The sequence below is a fragment of the Marmota monax genome, unplaced genomic scaffold (genome assembly GCF_021218885.2).
Source record: "Marmota monax isolate L192 unplaced genomic scaffold, Marmota_monax_Labrador192_F-V1.1 WCK01_AAM20220418_F8-fsc00118, whole genome shotgun sequence".
NCBI classification, from domain to species: Eukaryota; Metazoa; Chordata; class Mammalia; order Rodentia; family Sciuridae; genus Marmota; species Marmota monax.
Window position 1 is genome coordinate 5,049,318 of NW_026695231.1, and position 21,551 is coordinate 5,070,868.

General features: G+C 31.7%; 1 protein-coding gene across 3 annotated transcripts in view; it reads left to right on the forward strand.

Annotated features, from left to right (window-relative positions):
• The window catches only part of Spata17 (spermatogenesis associated 17), a 198,745-nt gene that overhangs the window by 101,385 nt on the left and 75,809 nt on the right, over positions 1 to 21,551 (forward strand). For 2 of the 3 annotated variants that reach the window (XM_046438454.1, XM_046438455.2), the window contains exons 7-8: positions 13,322 to 13,522; positions 19,045 to 19,193. In XM_046438454.1, the coding sequence (XP_046294410.1) occupies positions 13,322 to 13,522; positions 19,045 to 19,193 (350 nt within the window). The remainder of the gene's footprint in view (positions 1 to 13,321; positions 13,523 to 19,044; positions 19,194 to 21,551) is intronic. The other variant, XM_058577055.1, reaches the window with a different exon arrangement.

A 21,551-nucleotide genomic window follows, 5' to 3' on the forward strand; every position in this document is an offset into this window, starting at 1 on the left:
TTATTTATCTTTATTTTCCACTTACTTTTAAGTTAAAACATGGACCCACACATGCATATTTAGTTGTGATATACCACTAAATAAACTGAATCATTACAATAATAAGATTTTTTTGTACTTATCATATTTGTATATCTATATTTTATGTACATAAGATGATCATGGTATCATCTATGTAAGCACTAAATTCTCATTATTGAAATTATTCAGTTTATTTAACCTGTACTTTTATTTGTATATGCATGCAAAAATCAACATGCCTATCAAGTATTGTAAATATTAAAATTGTTGTTGACTTCTCCCTGACCTCCCAACTCAGATTTGTTCCTCTTATCTCTACTATGTCTTAATATTAACATTTACCACTGGTATTATGGTGGTACTTCTCTGCAATGTAGGTGAATTCATAAAGGAAAGCAATCATCCCAGTTTGTAATACCAAGGTAGGTTCACAAGTAATAACACTTGATTAGTAAATAAATAGTTAATGTACATGTCTAATTCTGACTTATAATACCTCTAGATTCAAAACAAGCAAGGTAGCTTTTATTTAATCCCAGTCATTCACTATTTCTTCTTTAAATTAAAAATAATCATACCTTAAATAATTTTGAAAGGTATCTTTTTAATGATGTCTTTTTTTCTCAAATATATTTTGTGGTTTTTTTTTTTAAAGCAAATATTATATAGAAAGAAAAGACAAAAGGGAGCTAACATTATTAAAGACTCTGTATGCTCCAGGTCATACAACTATATCGGGTAAAGATGAAATTCAGACTCAGAATTGTCTATGTTCAAAATCATGCTTTCCTGGATAGTAAGGTTTGAAGAAGGTTTAAAAGGCACCAACCTCAAGGATATTTTCTTAACAATGGATAAAAATCATGTCTTCAAAGTTCTGTTTACTTGAAAGCATTTCTAGACAGCATATTCAAAATCATTGGTCTTTCATGTCTTGTGGGAATTAGATTATTAAATCTTCAAACTTCAGGAAACGAGGGTGGAAAGAGACAAGGCTAAGATGTAAGATCCTCTCACAGAAGGCAAGCAAGGTTTCCTGGGTTCTTATGGATGGTTTTTATTTGTCAGAAAAAGAGCCAAGAAAAGAAGAATAAGGTATGTAGCTGTCACCTGTGTATTTATTATTTCTGTCATTGAGACTAAAAATCTGAAACAATAGAAATCCATTTCATCATTCAATTACACATTTTTGTAATCATTTTATTTGAGATAAAGAGATATTTCTGAGAATACAAATATCATTAACATCTCACTCTTGAACTAACTAGTAAATTTCTTTTAATTAATAAATAATTATATCATTGAGAAAATTGGATTTGTTATATCTCAAATGGTAAACTGAAACTATAGTTATTGATAGAATCAGCTCTATCTGAGACACAACATATTTAAAGGCAGAAGTGAGATAGAGGAACTAGTATGGAATAGTCAGGGTAGAAACTTGACTAAGAAGGAAAAGAAATGTGTTAGAGCTCAAAATGTAAACCTTTTTTCCCCCTACCTAAATCTAGAACCAGTGAAAAGATATAATAGACAACAGATGGAGATTAAAAGTATCAGTTTTATTAATTATGAAATCTGAATTGGCATTTCATATCTGAATCAATAATGAGCTTTTTTTCTACTTAATTCCATAGTTCAATCTATCTCCTCATCACAGCAAAGCAAGAAAACCAGCTTTCCTTATCTGAAAGGAAGTGGAAGCAAATACATTTGCTTCCCATAGGCAAGTGGTTTTTCAAGAGGTGGGAGAAAGGGCGTAAACTAGGCTGGAACAGCTCCTTCTTAAAATTTTAAAAATTTATTCTGATTTCTTACACATGACAGTAGAATGCATCTTGACACATTGTACATAAATGGAGCACAACTTCTCATTCCCCTGACTGTACATGTGCAGAGTCATTCCAATAGGGTAATCATATATGTATATAGGGTCATAATTTAGCTATTGTGATTTGAGCTGCTCTAAACATTGTTGTGGTAGAATGCTCTTTTCTTGATGCACCAAACTGAAAACTTGCTCTCTTCCTTGACACAGTAAGGAACAAAGAACCACCCAGTGAAAACATGAGAAATAGGAAATATGCACACCCTACTAATTAGATAGGAAGCAAATTTAGAAGAGGGCATTTAGAAGAGTAGAAGTATATGCATGTTCATAAAAGAGCTACTTGGAGGAGAAATCTTGAAAATACAAGAGATGAAATAGCTTAGTAATCATGGACCCAGAAAAGGTGAGAGAAGATGTGTTGAAGAGAATGAAGTTATAGGTTTCAAAAGCGAGAAGAGCTTAACCTCCATGTACAAAAGGAATAGTGTAGAATCACGTATGGATCCTTTTGTAGGGAAGGCCAGAAGTTGAAATAATTAATGTTTGAGGACCTCAGTATTATGATTGATCTTCTAAAAAAAAAATCTTGAAAACAATCAGCGAGGGAAGATTATTTAAAGCCACAGTGGATCCAGCGAGGTTTGAGGTCTACAAATGTGTAGTGTTACCATTGTGCCTGGTTATATGATTTTTTCCAGTAGACATCAGCAGCATGATACTGTAGACTTGCAGAATAATAATACGAGTATTAGTTAATAATTATTGAATGCTTATTGTGAGCAAAATATTTTTGTAAGTGCTTTATGTATTTGTTTTAATTCATATATCACCTTTTAAAATAGATTATTTTTATCCCCAATTTAGTGATGAGGTATCAAGAGATTAATAAGGAGCCCAAGGTCAGTATTAGTAGGGTTAAGGAAAAAGAAGAGGTCTAGGGAAGAATCCTAAGCAACAAACAAACAAAAAATCAACTGTACTCCTGTTCTTGCAGGGACCAGTAAAATAGGGACCTCTAAAGAGAGAATTGTTTAGTGAGGATATTTTCCCTGGAAATAGTTTCAATGGAATTTTTCTCACAAAGTTTTTAAAAATGCAGTATGGTTAAAGGGAAATCGAGTTTCTACTTTCTTTTTCTTGTTTCACATTCAATGAATTACAATATGATTTCTGCCACAAGAACAGAATCTGCTTTTGCAGAGGTCACCAGCCATCTAATTACCATTCCAATAGTGCATTCTCCCTGCTCATGCTGTTCCCTTCTGGGTAGCTGCTGACACTGCTGACCTCCATGAAACTGCCTTCTCACTTGTGTCCTGCTTCTCCTCTCTCATTGTTTGTTCTTTCTGAGTGCCCTTCATGGGCTTCTCTTCTCCTCCTTAGTTCTTAAATGTACATACCCTGAAATACCTTTCCTTGGCTCTTAGTCTATACTCACTTCTTCAGTGATCCTATTCATTTTCACACCTTCACCTGTTTGTTTTTTTGTGTTTTTTTCAGAAAATGTTCATTTGCTACCTGCAACCCCTTTCCTGAATTACAGATCTACTGTTAACACCTGTTTACTGTTGACCTCTCAACCTGAAAATTCTGTGGAAAGCTCAATTCTAATAACTTTAATGCAGATATTTATGTTCCTACATAAATACTCCTCTTTCTATCTTTTCTGCCCAAATTCTAAACCCAAGCATTTCTTATGACTCCACTTTCTCTTCTATTCATTTTATTAAACCAAGTATTAATGTCTTCTGATTCTGTTTCTATGGAATGTTCCTTGTCCATCTCATCTTTTTTTTCCCCACTGTTCTTTGTCCTTACCTCTAAATAAGAAATTTTCAATTCCTCTTCAAATGACTTGTCATATATCATTTGTTAGATCATCATAGATTCTCCATTCTGAACCAGGTCCTGAGATAGGCAATAAGACAGGATCTTAACAATGTCTGCATATCATAATTATAATGTGCAGCCAGATATAAGGACCACCAACTTAACTTACACACAGGTCAAGAAAATGTACACTGTTCTTGCCCCCGTGGAACATAAATTCTGTTTGAAGATACAAGTATTAAAAACAGATATCCATATATATGTATGATTAAAAGTTACAGGTGCAATAAAGAAAATGAACAAGGTACTATGAGAGAAAGAATGTAATAAGACAATCTAATTTAGAATGTATTGAATCATAACAGTCATTTCTAAAGAAGTAGTGTTTATAGTGAATTCTCAAGGATGAGTTTGATTTGGTCAAAGAAATGGATGGGGGGAAAACGCTTTGGTGAATTTGAGTCATGGATATTACTTAAAAAAATGGCACTTAAAAAAAAAAGCCAATATGGTAGTAATGGGAAAAGAGAAGCAAAAATGAGATCGGAAAAAAAAATGTGCAATGCTAATTTATTTTTTAAAGGTTCATTGAAAATCAAATTATAGGTCTTTAGAAAGGAATAAAAAAAATACTACTTTAGCTTTCCCATAGATTAGCGGATAGAGACTAAATATAAATCTGTGGCACTTTGATGAAGATATTATGGTTGCTTGTACTGTAGGGATATTCATGGTTATAAATAGGACCCTATGGATTCAAGATGTACTTTAGAGGTGGAGTTAATGGAACCTGCTGGTGAGTTGGATATAAGGGATAGGGAAAATCAATAATTATCAAGGATGATTCACAGCTTTTGGCTTAAGACATATAAGGGATAGGGAAAATCAATAATTATCAAGGATGATTCACAGCTTTTGGCTTAAGACATTGGTGTCAATCACTTTTATTTTTTAATAGGCTTCATTTTTTAGAGAATTTTTAGGTTTATAGCAAAATTAATAGTAAGATACATAGACTTCATATATACCTCCTCCACTCTCACCTCCCCCCATACATTTGTTACAATCAATATATCTATATTGACACATCATTAGCCCCAAAAGTCCACAGTTTACAATCAGATTCAGTCCTGGTGTTATGTCTCTTCTGGGTTTTGACAAGTATATAATGCCATGTATCTGCCACTATAGTATCATATGGAGTACTTTCACTGACCTATAAATTGTAGGTTTTGTATTTATTCATCCCTCCCAACCTCTCACCTCTCAACCTGAAAATTCTGTGGAAAGCTCAATTCTAATAACTCTGATCCTTTTACTGACTCCAAAGTTTTATGTTTTCTGTCATGTCACGTAGTTGGAACACACACGGCTTTACAAAATTGGCTTTTTTAACTTAGTGAAATGGAATTTAGGTTGGAAAATGGAATCAACTATTATAAACATTTGTGTGCAGGTTCAGTCGATGTGAGTCTTCAACTCACTTGAGCTCAACTGCTGATTTTTATGGTATGAGTATTTATTTTGTTTCATAGAAAACTGTCAAACTATGTTGAACAGTTGCTATACCATTTTTTATTCTCATCAGTAATGAATGAGAGTTTCTGTTGGTCTACATTACATCTTCACCAGTATTTGATATTGTTAGTGTTTTGTACTTTGACCATCTTAGTAGGAATATAAGTATCCTACATTAATAGGTATCTCATTATTACAGTTTATAATAACCTAATGATATGTGATACATCCTATATTTCATATTCTTTCTTACCATTTTCATGTCAACTTGGAGAGGTGTCTCTTCAGGCCTTTTCCTCATTTTATTATTAATTTATATTGCAGCAATTTACCTTTCCATAGAGTGTTCAAAGGAAGTGGTGAGAAAGGATATTCTTCCTTGTTGTAAATGTTGGTAGGTAAAATCATAGTTTCTCAACATTATGTATGATGTTAACTGTAGGTTTTCGTAGATCTTTTTATCAAAGTAAGGAAATTCACACCTATTTCCAGTTTGTTGAGAGTTTTTATCATGAATGGGATATTGCCAAATACTTTTTCTTTACCGATTGATATGATCGTGTAATATAAGTCTGGTTTTTGAATGATGAACCAGTCTTGCATATGTGGAATGAGTCCCACCTAGTTGTGATGCATAGTTATTTTTTACTTTGTTATATTTTATTTGCTAATAGTTAAAGATTTTTGCATTTGTAATTTATGAGAGATACTGGTCTGTGACTTTCTTTTCTTGTAATGTCATTGTCTGGTTTGCGAATTGGGGCAATGCTGGTGTTATAGCATAAGTTAGGAAGTATTTCCTCTGCTTCTGTCTTCTAGAAGAGATTATAGAAAATTGATATAATTTCTTTCTTAAATGTGTGGTAGAAGCAATCCATCAGTGAATTCATGTGAGTATGGTATTTTCTGATTTGGAAGGCTATTAGTTATTGATTCAATTTCAGTAAGAGATACAGGCCTATTTAGATTGCTTTTTTTTCCAAGATTTCTTTTTACCTTTGATTTTTCTGAAGTTTAAATATGATATGCCTATAAGTAATTTATTTTTACTTTTTAAAAATTTTTTATACTTAGTGTTCTTCGAACTTCCTGGATCTGTGATTTGGTGTCTAATATGAACTTGGGAAAAATTCTCAGTCATTTTTCCTTCAAAAATTTATTCTATATCTTTCTCATATTTTTCCTCCTATCTTCCCATTACAGATATGTTACACCATTTGTGGTTGTCCCAAAGTTCTTAGACTGTTCTTGTTCAATTTTTAGGGGACTTTCCTCTTAGTTTTTCCAGTCTGGAAACTTCTATGAACATATACCCAAGCTCAGAATTTTTTTCCTGAATTTTATCCAGTCCATTAATGAGCCTGTCAAAGGCATTTTTCATTTCGGTTACACCATGGTTTCTTTCTCAGAACTTCTATTCCTGTTTACATTGGTTAACATTCTTACTTGTGCATTTTATTCATTAGAGCTAATAGCATGTTAATCCTAGTTGTTTTAAAATCCTGGTGAGATAATTCCAGCATCCATACCATATCTGGTTCTAATTCTTGATTTGTCTCCTTGAATTGTTATTTTGGTTTGTTTTGCTAGAGTTTTCATAGAGTTTGCTTCTGCAGGTTTCATATACTACTGTGTTCTCTTTCAGACTTTCTTCTGGGTTTTATACCCTTTAAGGAAGATATGAAAATCAAGGGGTTACCATTTTATGGATAATTAAGTCCAAACTTTTAGCCTTCTAAGGTTGTCCCCAATTTCTCAACATCTCTGACAATAGCTTCATGCTTAAACTGGCCAACTTGATGTTCCGTGAACAGAGACTGTTTTCCTACAACTATATCTTTATTTTTATCATTCACTTGGCCTGTAATGCTTTTCTTCTTCTTTAATTGAAAAGTTCTACCTACCTTTAGAACAATTTCAGATATTTTTCCCATGGCACTTTCTAAAGACTGTGTACTTGGCCTCTTTTACGACAGTTATTGAGGATACTTAACTGCAGGCTACCTATGTTATAGTCAGTCACACAATTGTTCCCTAATCCCAACCTTCCCTCCTGCTGAAAATGGCTTGATATGAATGATCACTTTTTTTGGATCTCTGTACTTACCTTAGACCTAGCAAGTTATGTCTAGATTAGTAAAGGCTCAGTATTTATTGAATTAATGTACAGAAAATAATATCTTTTTTAAATGTCTTTATTCTTTTTTAATATTTTATTTTGGTTTTAGGTGGACACAATATATTTATTTTATTTTTATGAGAATCTAACCCAGTGTCCTCAAGCATGCCAGGCGAGCATGCTACCACTTGAGCCACATCCCCAGCCCCTAAATGTCTTTATTCTAATTGATATTTTATGAGAATATATTAATACTAATACTGATGAGGATATCAAAATAATTCCTAAAACTATATATTTTGTTAATTTAGTAAAGCCAGCTATATCAATGGCAACATTTGGCTTGAAATATTTCTCTATCATGTACTGAAAGATCAAAGTTTATCTTTGGTATATAAAATACATTAGGAAAAAAATACTATTCTCTAAAATGAAGATATTACACAGTAGTTAGGGTGAATTCTCCCCTAGATCTACTTGTCCTTTCAAGTTACTATTTTTATTTTCTGAGGTCTACATTTAATGTGTCCTCACTCTGTAATTTGACTCAAAACTTTTTTAAAATTTCTTTTCTTTTTCATTTTTTGCAATGCTAGGGATGGAATCCAGAACCATGTGCCTGTTAGGCAAGCATTCTACCACTGAACTACACACCCAATCCTAAAAATTCTATTTCTTTTCTGAAGAAAAAAGAAAGAAGACAAAAATATTTGTAGTCAATAATAATTCATTTTTAAAAAACTCTTGCTGATATAAGTTCTACAAGAAATATATTCATATGACTCTGTAATGTTTCCATGAAAGTCTTACCCCTTCTGGGCACTGTATCTGAGGGTCTGTGTGACTATGACTGAAATGCATGTGGAAGCATAACTGCTGTAGCTGAGAAATGACCATGTTTCCTCTTAGTTCTCAGCAAGAGTAATTGAATGTAGAATATCTTACTAAATGCTGGACTGTGACAGTGTGTTAACACTCTGACTATCTCCTAACAGCAGGGCAATTATTTGCTGAGTGGGATTTTTCTACATCCCCTGGCACTAGTATGTCCTGATAATTATGATGAAGTGCATTGGTCAGTGTTGATTCAGCAATCTCTACCCTAGCAAATACTTCATTCACAGTTCTCTGGCCCACTTTTACTTTTCTAGTTATTAGAGATCTTTACTAATATTCCTGCTATAATGTCTTATTTTTTCAAAAGCTGGTTCCTTAAAACTTGGAACTCAAACATATTTTAAACTCCTTTTAGAAATGTCTATCTCTCACAGTATTCACAAATTTAAATAAAAACAGTATAAAATTTTGTTCCTTTATGTGGCTATCTATAACTTCTGTCTGTTGTGTAATTGTCATTTCTGCTAATAGAACTTGAATTCTCCCACCTACCCTTTAAACTTGACTGTTCTTCATTCCCAGAATAAATGAACTTTTAGATCATGAGAAATTACTATTTTTTATAAAATTGAAACTGAAGCATTAGTAATTTGATTTGAGAATTACAGGTGCATATAGTCCTATTTCATATTCTTCCTATTGTATTTTAAAAATAAACCTCAATAACAAAGAGACAAAGAGAAAAAAATTAGAGTGTAACTTCCCTCAGGCAATTACAAAATAAAGGTCAGTGTATGAGAGGAAAATGACCATAAAAAATTCTTTGTAATATAACAGTTGATGCTCCAAACATAAGAAGTATATCCATTTGTTTTCAAATGAGGTGCACTTTTGAATAGTTTTTCACACGATACTTAAGTAGAAGAATAAAAACGGAGAAGAAAGAAGCCAACTGATAGATTGTTAGAAATATGGAATGGTTCAAAATATTAATGTAATGCTAAGGGTGAATGGGTAACAAATGGTACATTTGCTCGTTGCTCAACCTAACATAATTAATATTCTAGGTCATGCTTAAGTTCCCATGATGGAGGGTCTGAAGGGGGGAATTCAAGAAAAATATATATCTATTATATAACTCATTGCTTTTTTTTTTCTTTTGACGAGTCAGAATCATAGCCTTTAAAAAAAATCAGTGCTTTCACACCTCATTTGCCGTATTCACCACTGGGCCACCAGTCAGCAGCCGGGCCTGATGCAAGGAGGTCAGTAAGAAGCTATTAGCAGGGTCCTCTCCTGAGATTTCTTGGGTCTTATTGAGTTGAATGTTAGCATGACAGTACTGCAAATAACTCAGTTGTAGGCTTTTTCTTTCTTTCTTTCTTTTTTTCGAACAGTTAGCACAGATTTCCCCATAGTGTTGGTCACTCTAGAAAATTATTGCTGAAAATGAAGTCCCCAAAGCTAGCTTGGCAGTAGCCCTTCTAAGTTGTGAAAAATGTGAAAACTGGAAAATATGTCATAATCCCTTAGGGTTAGCTCTACCTTTTGTGACTCATAGTAATATTTTTTAAAAACCAACAACAAACCATTATTCATAAGTGGCTTACAAATAATGAAATATGGCAGCTGAGACAATAGTAAGTTAAAGTTGTTTTATTTACTTAAAGAAATAATAATTAAATGAATAGTATAGCAATATAAATCAGCAGGTATTTCCTTGCTATAGGATTGAGGGAATGCTGGACTGTTTTTATTGATGTAAGTTAGCAAATGTATTAATTTCTAAAATACTGACACCTTGAAGATTTTAAATGATACATTTGAATTCAATTAAAATATATTTTCTATCTGTATTTGATTTAAATTGCAAAGAGAATACACATGAGGAGGTCTCCATATAGGTTGCAAAATATAATTTAAGAAAGCTATCATGTCTACTGAGCTATTTGCATTTCCCATCTAGCCTATGTATACATGTGCATGCAAATGTAAAAGGAGATCAAGATTCCTAATGGGGTAAAGTTAATATCTGGTGGCAGTTATTCAGGTAGATATATATTTTAAAATGATAAATTATAGTCTGGTTAAATTGTAGTATTTAACCATTCAATCTGTAAATTTGCAGAAATTTTAGTAATAAGCTATCAGAATTCAATTGATTAGATCATTACTAATCAGAATGATTCTCCTACATCTTTTCATAGACTATTATATTACATGTCAGAATAGTCCTCTAACATAACATTGGCTTTTTCTCATTACAATCAAAACATTTTCATATGAGAAAATAATTCTAAAAATCATCTTAAAAATTACCACCTACTTTTAAATTATCATCCTTTGAAAACTATTGTGAATATATGTCTATATTTTTTAAATTAACATTAATTTAAACTGTTTATGTATCCACTTTGTCTATATTTACTGTGACAGAGACAGAATGTTAGTATGATATTTAAAATACTTTATATAACTACCTTTCAACATTTTCAGCATTTTTACTTATATCAATTGTAGTATAGAGTAAATACCAAAGAAAAGCCAGCTTAAAATATTTTAGTCATATAAATGTATTTACATTATGTTTTGATATATAATAAAATTTGGTCCTCAGTTTTAAAATAGAAAATGTTGAATTGGAGGTGACTCAAATGGATCTGTGGTAATTTAGCTCTAGATAACAATGTCTTTGAAAACAAATTGAAACTGATGGGTTAAGAAAGAGAAAAAGGGTCTAATCTATAAATTACTTGAAAGCAGTCAATAAGACTTTGAAATAAACCTCAAATGTTTTATTACATATTTACGAGGCTTTGGAAAGCAAGAGTAAAATAAATGATTTTATGGGCATTTTTGAACTTCACATTGTTATAGATGAGCAATTAATATTCAATTCTTGAGTGTCTACTATGTGTCCAGCATTCTGCTAGACCTTGAGGTTTCAAAAATATCTGAAAGAGTCCTTGAGTCTTCTACCAGCTTCTTGCTGATAGAAGAATGATGCACACAAAGGAACCAAGAAACAACATGAGAGGTGCTATGGTGGAGACATGCCAAGGTTACTAAGGAAGCATTAGGGTTAGGCCACTGAACCCAGCTTGCATAGCTATTAGGTAAAGATTAATAGTTACTGAAACATTAGGCTGGAAATACAAAACTTTCTTGGATTGTTTTTCAAAGACTGATATCCTAGTTAATCTTATTAATTTTTTGGAAGTATTAATCCATGAGGTAAATATAGCAACCTGGAGAGATTATTGACTTGATAATGGCATAACAGAAAAGCACATTGTTAGGAAGATAGATTTAATAGGCACCTTCTTTATATAGTTCAGAGTGTCTACAGAGCAGCCACACAAGCTATATTATCATTTATATTGTAACTCTTCCCTATGAATATGCATTTACATATATGATATTTACATATACACATGTAAAAAAATATATATGTGTGTGTATGTATGTGTGTGTGTGTGTGTATATATATATATATGTGTGTGTGTGTGTGTATATATATATATATATATATATATAATGTTTTGAATATAGTGCTATGGAAATCAAATACCATCAAAACATGATTCTATCAAAGTATGGTTCTATGCAGTATACTAAAATTTATACTCAAATAGCATTACATTTTCAGAAAATGGACATCTGCTAAACTTGAATTTGACATCTGTCACATATATATATTTTGAACATCTATTGCATAGCAGATGTTGTGCTAAGTAAGTCTTGACTATTTTGATGCAGTGTGTGACAAAGCAAATGACAGAATAGCAAAGGTAACATTATACTAGAGAAGCATGGCACCTAATGTGCTCATTAAATATAGGATATGATTTTGAGTGATAATAGACCATATATGAGTGTGTGTGTGTGTGTGTGTGTGTATACAGAGAGATCACTCATACCTACACACACACACACACACATACACATGTGTGTGTGAGATTCAGTTTGATTATAGAAGTACAGGATTTGAAACACCTGCTATTAAGATGTATAATTATTAACAATTCAAATATTTATTGAGTACTACTTGGTACCCAGAAGTAGGTCAAGAATTATGTATTTGGGGGATGGGGATATAGCTCAGTTGGTAGAGTGCTTGCTTCAAATGTACAAGGCCCTGGGTTCAATCCCCAGCATCACAAAAAAAGTTATTAAAAAAAGAATTATGTATTTGCATTCCTGTACACTCATTCATATCTGTACAGAATTACAGATATGGTTAAATATACATAATATATGGTTAAGAATACAAAATGAATTGGCTAAAGGCCTCTCTGTAATTTTGTTCTTAAATACAATTAAATGAAAATGCAATTTGTGCCAAATACAAACTATAGCTCAGTACCTTTTTAAAATTTGTTCTAATTAGTTATGGTGACAGCAGAATGCATTTTGATATACTATATACAAATAGAGTACAACTTCTCATTCCTCTAGTGTATGTGGTGTAGAGTCATACCAGCTATGCATGTATATAGGGTAGTAATGTCAGTCTCATTCTATCATTCTTCCCACTCCCACAACCCCTCCTTTGACCTTATTCTCCTCTGCTCAATCCAAAATTCCTCCATTCTTCCCTACCTGTCCCCAATCATTATGGATCAGCATCCCTTTATCAGAGAAAACATTCGGCCTTTGGTTTTTTGGGTTGGTTTATTTTACTTAGCATGATATTCTCCAGATCCAGTAATTTACTTACAAACAACATAGTTTCATTCTTCTTTAAGACTGAGTAATATTCCATTGTGTATATATACCACATTTTCTTTATCTATTATCTGTTGAAGGGCATCTAGTTTGGTTCTATATATAGTTTGGCTATTGTGAATTGAGCTGCTATAAACATTGATGTGGCTGCATCACTGTATTATGCTGATTTTAAGTCCTTTGGGGATAGCTCAGTATCTTTAACATATTTACTATTTAATCCTGAAGCATACTAAAATATTGGTATTTAGTGAAGACAAAGTATGAGTATTTTGTACAGTCTCCTTAGATGAACTGAAGTCTATCCCCAATTAAGAACCAGAGTTGTAAAATATTAAAGCATTCCTTAAGCACCTTAAAGTGTTCATGGTACAACTTTATCTTCCTTTTATTTATAGGAAAATTAAAGGAAAAATTAAAATTGTTTTTTTCTTTAGATTCCAGGTATATACAACTCACCATTCAGACAAGCACCTGATCCATGGGAGTTGCGGTTACAGAAGGCAAAGCCATTGACACACCCAAAACCTAAGGTTAGGCAGGAGTACTCTGCAAGCCTTAGTGATTGGCTGGCTTGTACAAGTGCCCGGTCTTTTCCACGGTCTGACATTCTGCCACCTATCAATAAGAAGTGTCAGGTATTATTTAGTCCTATAAAAATCGTGTCGTTAATATCATTCTTACATTTTTTTGTGGTACTTCATACATGATGTAAAATTTACTATCTTAACCACTTTTAAGTGTACTTTTCAGTGGTGGTAAGTTCATTCATATTATTGTGCAACCATCACCACCATTCATTTACAGGATTCTTCATCTTGCAAAAATTGAAATTCTATATTGATTAAATAACTATCCATTCCCCACCCTCACCCCCTACCTCTCAATCTCCTGCACCCACATGGCTTATTTCACTTAGTATGGTGTCCTTAAGATTTGAATTTCCTTCCTGTTTAAGGTTAGATTTCATTATATATACATACTGTACTTTGTTTAACCATTCACAATAAACACTTGAGTTATAGCCACATTTTAGCTATTGTGAATAATGTTGCTATGAACCTGAATGTGCAAGTATCTCTTGAGACCCTGCCCTCATTTTTTGAGAATATTCCTAGAAGTGGAATTACCAGATCATTTAATAATTTTATGTTTAATCTTTTGAGAAACTGCCATACTGTTTCCTACAGTGGTTGTACCACTTTCCATTCCCACCACCAACATAAAAGTGTTCCAATTTCTTCACATCCTTGCCAATACTTGTTATTTTAAGGGTTCCTTTTTTTAATTACTAGCTATCTTCATTATATGTAAGATAATATCTCCTTGTAGTTTTGATTTGTATTTCCATAGTGATTAGTGATGTTGAACATCTTTGTCTATGTTTATTGCCCATTTGTATATTTTCTTTGAAGAAATCTCTACTCATATCCTTTGCCCACTATTGAATTGGGTTGTTTGTTTTTATACTTGAGTTTTAGGAATTATTTATATATTTCAGATATATTGTCATATATGATTTGCAAATATTTTCTCCCCTTCTGTGGGCTGCCTCTTTACCCTGTTGATAGTGTCATAATATTGAAAAAAATATATCGTCGTTTTGTTTTTATTTGTGATGAGAGGAAAATATTTCTCATAAAAATCTAATTTTAAAAGTAATATAAATTACTTAAAAGATAGATCAAAGAAGCAAATGCTTTTTTAGTATTGGATTTTGTTGTATTAAGTATGAAGGTAAATCATTATTTATTGACTAGAATCTAGACCTTTTATTTAAAAATATTATAGTAGTACTTACTATGGTCTGTTTTGCTGGAAAAAAAATCTTTATGTATTACCAAATTTATTTAATTTAATCTATCCTCTGATGATCTACATTTTTTCATATGAAATTATAAACATAACTTGAATTTGAATAAGTTAAAAAGTATAAATTTGAAAATTAAAGTAAATAACTATAATATCTCCCATGCATTCATGCATATGAAATGTTCAATGTGTTAAATGTATTAAGTACTCAGTGGTTGTTATGGTTTCACATATAACATTGCTTACTTAAATTTTTTAATAATGAATATTGCATGCTATATTCATTGAGGTAGCTTTTGGTGCTACATGGGATTCATAGACTAATTTTGCATGCAGCTTTTTAGGAAATTTGAAAATTACATGACATTAGCTAGCTTATTATCACTGTGACCAAAATATGTGACAACAACAACTTAGAGGAGAAAGAAATTATTTGGAGATGACAGTTTCAAAGATCCAGTGCTGACTTCTTTGTACTGGCCCTGAGTCCAGCCACAACATCATGGCCAAAGGGCATGGTAAAAGAAAACCATTCAACTTGGGACAGCCAGGAAGCAGAGAGGACAAGATATTCTTCAGCCATGCCCCTTCTGCCTACAATGATCACCCTGTTGTCCACTTATTAAGTTACAGCTCTCATAATCTAATAATTTCACCTCAGAACATTTCTTCATTTCCTAGTATATAAACTTTGGGAAGATATTAAAGATCCAAATCATACCATTCTCTTCCTGACCTCTCCAAACCTCATTTCCATCTCACAATGCAAAATGTACTTAGGCCCTTTCCAAGAATGCATGAATAAAATAGTTGGAAATACCCCAGAGCGTATCTGCTTCAACCTACCACACTGTACAATACTCACTAACCATTAATCATTTAATATTATTTTATAAGTGTTTTATACTGTTTTCCCATTAGCTCTACTGTTTTGTTTTTATTATGCTTTTTTGAGGTGGATATTTATTTTTATTTGCTCATCTCTATTATAGCATTTTTATCAATACAATAATTTTTAATTTTTTACACAGCTTTCCCCCTCCATACCATTTTATATGGGCGTTTGTGTGTGTGTGTGTGTATTTATAATATATGGAATGGATCAGTGAAACATATGGATAGATAAAAGGAATATTTTGATATGTATTTATATAAAAATATATGTATACATATCCATGCTGAAGGAATATGTACATATGTTATATATATGAAACAGAGGTATATATTTACATAGAAAAATATCTCTATGTACTATATATAAAGAGAAATATATATGAGGAGGAATCTATATATTTTATATATGTACATACATATATGTATATAATACACTTCTGAATTACATTTATTTAGTATACAAGAAAGTGATATCTGCTAATATATTTTTCTTTTCTACTTTTCCTTTGTTCTGGTCTCTCCTTTTCTTGACATCTATTTTTTTCTTTATCCTTCTTCCCTCACTGTATTTTCCGTATCTCTTCCCTTAGCCATGTCTTCCCTTCTGTTCTGTCCTTTCTCTTTGTTTTTTCCTTTTTTCTTTCCTCATCTTTTCTTCATTTACCTCCTTTCTTGTTTTCTCATTCTTCTTTTTATTATTATTATTTTTTAGTTGTAGATTGGCACAATACCTCTATTTTTTATTTATTTATTTTTATGTGGTGCTGAGGATCGAACCCAAGGCCTCATAGGTATGAGGCAAACGCTGTGCCACGAAGCCACAATCCCAACCCTTCCCATTCTCCTTTCTTTCCTTTTTTTCTTCTTTCACTCCTTCCTTTTCGTTTTCACAGATTTGATTGTTTTATGTTGTTTTCTTTGACTGAGCCACATTTCCTCTATGATAATCAATAATAAAAGGGTGCATACATCATTGGGGACATTTAAGATTATGCCCAAATGATAATATTTGTACACAGCATCTATACTGCCCTGCCCAGGTAATTTCTTAAATGTATGGGACAACTGTAGTAAGTTGTAAAAAAATTCATTTTTATATAAGTTTTGAGGGAAACTTTAAAAGTACAAGATGACTTTAAAGTATGGATTATTAAGAATATATCAGGGGAGTGGGGTTGTGGCTCAGTGATAGAGTTCTTGCATGTGTGAGGCTCTGGGTTCAATTTTCAGCACCGCATATAAATAAATTAGTAAATAAAGGTCCATTGACATCTAAAAATATTTTTTAAAAGAACTTATCAGAACAAAGATATATTTGATTCTCTAAACTAGGACTTGGGTGGAGACAAGGTAGGCCAAATATTACAAAGTCATAGCTATGAGTCCAAGAAAACTTTCAGGGTTAGATTGAGTCCTGAATGACCTATGCATTATAGGAATTAATAGTTGGAAAGAGAGACAATGAACAGATCTAAAGTTTGAAGCAGTTTCCAAAATCTGGAATCCATGTTAATTCAGTAATGTAGATAATTACCCAAGATCTGAAAGTCGTGCTATCTAAAGAGATACAAATCAACAAAAGATTTAGCAACAGAGAAATCTGATAGCTCATATCAAAATTGCTAACCAAGTAGCTGGATTTTTAAGTTCAAAGGTAAGACACTACTTGTCTAACATAAAAATGTGTGGACAAGATACTGAAGGACATAGGGAGATAGAAATGATTGAAGGACCCTTGGCTATCAATTCAAAAGAATTAAGTTTATTTTAATTCTAAATCTCTGATTAAGCACAGCTCCTCTTTCATTTCCTACTCTCATTGAAACTAGAAAGTTCCAGAAAACATAGTATAGTAGAGTAAGTACACAAGTGATATGTGTATGTTGATATACCAACAAAGGTTATAAGACATCAACTAACCACTGAGAAAACCATTACTCCATTTGGGTGCTGACCATTTAAAAGTCATAGCCTCAAACAATTTGCTTATTTCTTTGATGTTACTGTTCCAAACCTTTTAAATACTATTCTTTAGGCTAATAATAGTGGTAATAATAAAAAACACTCCTGGTTCCATTTTTTTGAGTGTTTACTGTGTTCTAAATACAATGCTAAGAGTGTTACATTATCTTACACATCTTAAGAGCAATCATGTGATACAATTATTATTCAATTTTACATTTGATGAAAACAGGTGTAGAGAAGTAATTTGTCCCTAATTATACAATAAAATATTAATTCTTTTAAACCAAAGAATTTTTCAAAGAATAAGAATTTGTCCAAAAGGTTTTGATTCCTTAGTAGCATACTTGGAATCATGTTACTGTATCTTTAAAAAGTAAAGTTCCAATAAAAATCCATTAACTACTTTCAAATATAGCAATCCTCCTGTCCAGCTGTGAAAAGTACTAGATGATACTTATTTGCCATTTGTGTTATTTACGGTCCATGACTTTTATGGTAACTGGTTCCTATTATTGGTTTCTATTAATGTAAAACATAAGTGAACATAAATGAGGCGTGAATCATTTCTTTTTATTAGCCCCACAGTCTTCACTCAGTGCTTGCAGTAACTCCAGCTGTGTCTTGTTAGCGATAACCTATTTAAAGAAGGGATTTTTAAGAATAAGAAATATGAAATAAGAAATAAGAAACCTTCATCCATATTACTTCCTTCTTTACAACAGTGGGAAAAAAAGAAAAAGAAAACAATGTGTAATTAATAGCACAGCAAAGTCCTGTGTTCCTTTGATTCATATTGTCCTTAATAATATACTAATTGGACAACCAGAGGGATTCAGTAACTAGTTTTAGTAACTTCTACGTAAATGTTCCAAGTCACTTCACAGTGTACCTATTGGTTTTTCCTTGTTCTGTGTTTGTGTCATCTAAAGGTTGCTATTGGTACTAGAGTCATAGGACATAACCCGAAAATAAGTAAATATTATGTTTTTCCTATGTTTAGAGGATCATCAATTAAATAAGAAATTTGGCTTTCACCTAAAAGCTTTAATTAAAGAAATTATATGCTCTGCTATTTCTGTTTATAGGATGGCTTTTGAAAAGTTATGTTCAGAATCTTTTAAAAATAATTTTACTTACTTAAAAAGGAAAAAATCACTGATTATATTAGAGGAATATGCTTTTAAAATTACAAAACAAACACCTATAAGTACAAGCATTCTAACTGCATCATGAAAACCTTTTCATGTAAGTGAGGAAACTTCTACATAATCTAAACCATTTTTAAGGCAATCACTTTTACTTGAGAGAACAAGTTTTCGGGTAGAAAAGTGATATACTTTTTCTGATATTCTTCTATCTTCTAACTCGGATAAGAATAAATTGGGTTTTTAAAATAACTAGTAAACTTGCTATACGTTGGAGATGTTCACTAGCCTTGGTTACGAACAATTTCTGTAATAATACATGTACCTCATCCTGTCTTTGTCAGGGGCCATTCCGAGATTTCAGTGAAGTATTAGAACAACGTTACAAGCCTCTGGAGCCAACATTGCGAGTGGCAGAACCAATCAATGAGTTAAAACTAGCCAGAGAGGAGTTTAAAAGAGAGGAATGTGCACAAAATATACATAGCAAAATGTAAGTTTTTTAAAAAACATAATTTCGTTATGTTTGGTGCTTTAAATTTTCTAATATTGTAGAGGAACTTCTTTTTGTGAGAAAATTCAAAGTCATCTATTTAGAAGCAACAATTTTTTTTAAGAGGGGGGGGGAGACAGAGAGAATTTTTATTTATTTCTTTAAGCTTTCGGTGGACACAACATCTTTGTTTGTATGTGGTGCTGAGGATCGAACCCGGGCCACATGCATGCAAGGCGAGCGCACTATCGCTTGAGCCACATCCTCAGCCCTAGAAGCAACAATTTTATAACTGTACCTATTGTAAATGATGTTAATATTGATGGCAAAAAATACGTATGTACTACTCAAAAATATATGAACTTCTCTCCCAAATATGTATGTATGCATTTATCAAAGGAAAAAAATAATGAATTGCATTTTAAGATGGAAAAGTGACAACTATGCATCAGTAAAGATAATATCTTTAATTAGCTAATGAAAGCACATATATTTGTGATGCTTCTAAAATAAGATCCAATAATAGAAAAATATTTTGTTAACATGAACTAAATTCCATTTTGATACATATAATATTCTAGATTGAATAAATAAAAGGTTACTGATGACTAAGGAAAACGATAGAAAAAGATGGAGGATGATCTAACAGCATATGCAATTTAAAATTACTTTATTAGCATCAGTGATTTGGGTTTTGATTCATATGTCTTTCCTCCAAGGTATTTCTTCTCTGAGATATCTTGTCTCCAATAAAATAATACATGATTTATAAATAGATTACTTTAAACCTAGAATAGCCTCTTTTTTTTAGTGTTATAATCCTATAATACCGTATGTAATTGTCATTACAAGTATCTTATAATTCCTTATTATTATTATTTATATAATAAATTATAATTATATTATTTAACATATATCATTTAATATATAATTATATGTCTATTATATCAACATATAAGTTGTTATAATTGTAATAATTTTAGTATAATATAATCTACTATTATAAATTCTTATATAATAGTATACTATAGCATATTAAATTGCCATTATTGGTTATGATTATATAGTATGTATTAGGTATGAATTATCATTTCATATATATTATACAGTAATAATTTATACAATAACAATGATCACGATACACTAGCAGTATTTTTTGTTATGTAAAAATCTACAATAGCATTAATTTTCACAGTAGATTCTGGATAATTTTATCATTCAGAAAAGATATATGGAATATGTTTTGTTATAATCGTAAATTTCTGAAGAGAATCTTAAATTTTTACATAAACTGACGTAAAATGGTAAGCATCTCAAGTAATTTTTATAATTTTTAAAAATTTATAGTAACTACTTGAACTGAAAAATAAGTAACTATAGTGTATTTAGCAGATTCTTTCTGTAATTGGTTGAGTTAACCTAATGCATGATGAATACGAAAATCAGAAACATATATTTTCAATTGGTTTTTTGGAAGGTAGACTAGTTTTACAACAGAAATTTTAGAAGATTAATGCTGCTCAGATTTAGCCTAAATATGCAATTTAGTGATAAATACCCAAATTTATATTACTCAGAATTATTTTTCTATTTTCAACAATGCTAAGGTTTACAAAATAGCAAGATTAATTGCTGAAATAATTGAGATGATTATTATCTCACTGATATTTCTGCAGAAATCATTACATATCCAAGGTACTGCAGGATTCTTTCCTAGTATTTTCCTTGCTAATCCTAGAAAGATCAGAATCAATGTTATCCCCAAAGAAATGTGCTTACCTTATATTTTTCATAGAATATGTGTAAATATCATCAGTCTCTATGGTGTTGCTGATCACCTTTATCCTGACGTTTTCAGAGACTGAAAATTGTCTCTAGGGTTATCAAACCAATCTGAAACAAAGTTGGAAGTGCTAAAGAAATTACTTATAGGTTCAAAACTCACATTTTTTCACAACTAAGATAAGCAATTGGTCTTAGCAATTAGTCTAAGGATAATTCCACCATAAGAGGAACAAAACACTGATATTTATAGTTTCTTCTGAAAACACTTTGGTTTTTATATGTTGGAAAACATCTAACTGTATCTTATGCAGCAAAAGAAATGTTAGAAATTTGAGTTTCATATCTCTGTTGAGGGTAATTCTGTGAAAGAAATTAGGAGAAAAGTATGCTCTTATCACAAAGATGCAAAATTTTGTAATGCAGATTGTGTTTTTGCCACATGACTGGTTTTACCCATAAGGAATTAAAAACAGCATGTTCATAACCATCCCAGGGCCTTATTCAGGAACCTTCTGTATAGCCCTTTATTTCCATTCTTAAGTGCTCAAAAAAGGTAGCACTATATCTGAGAGT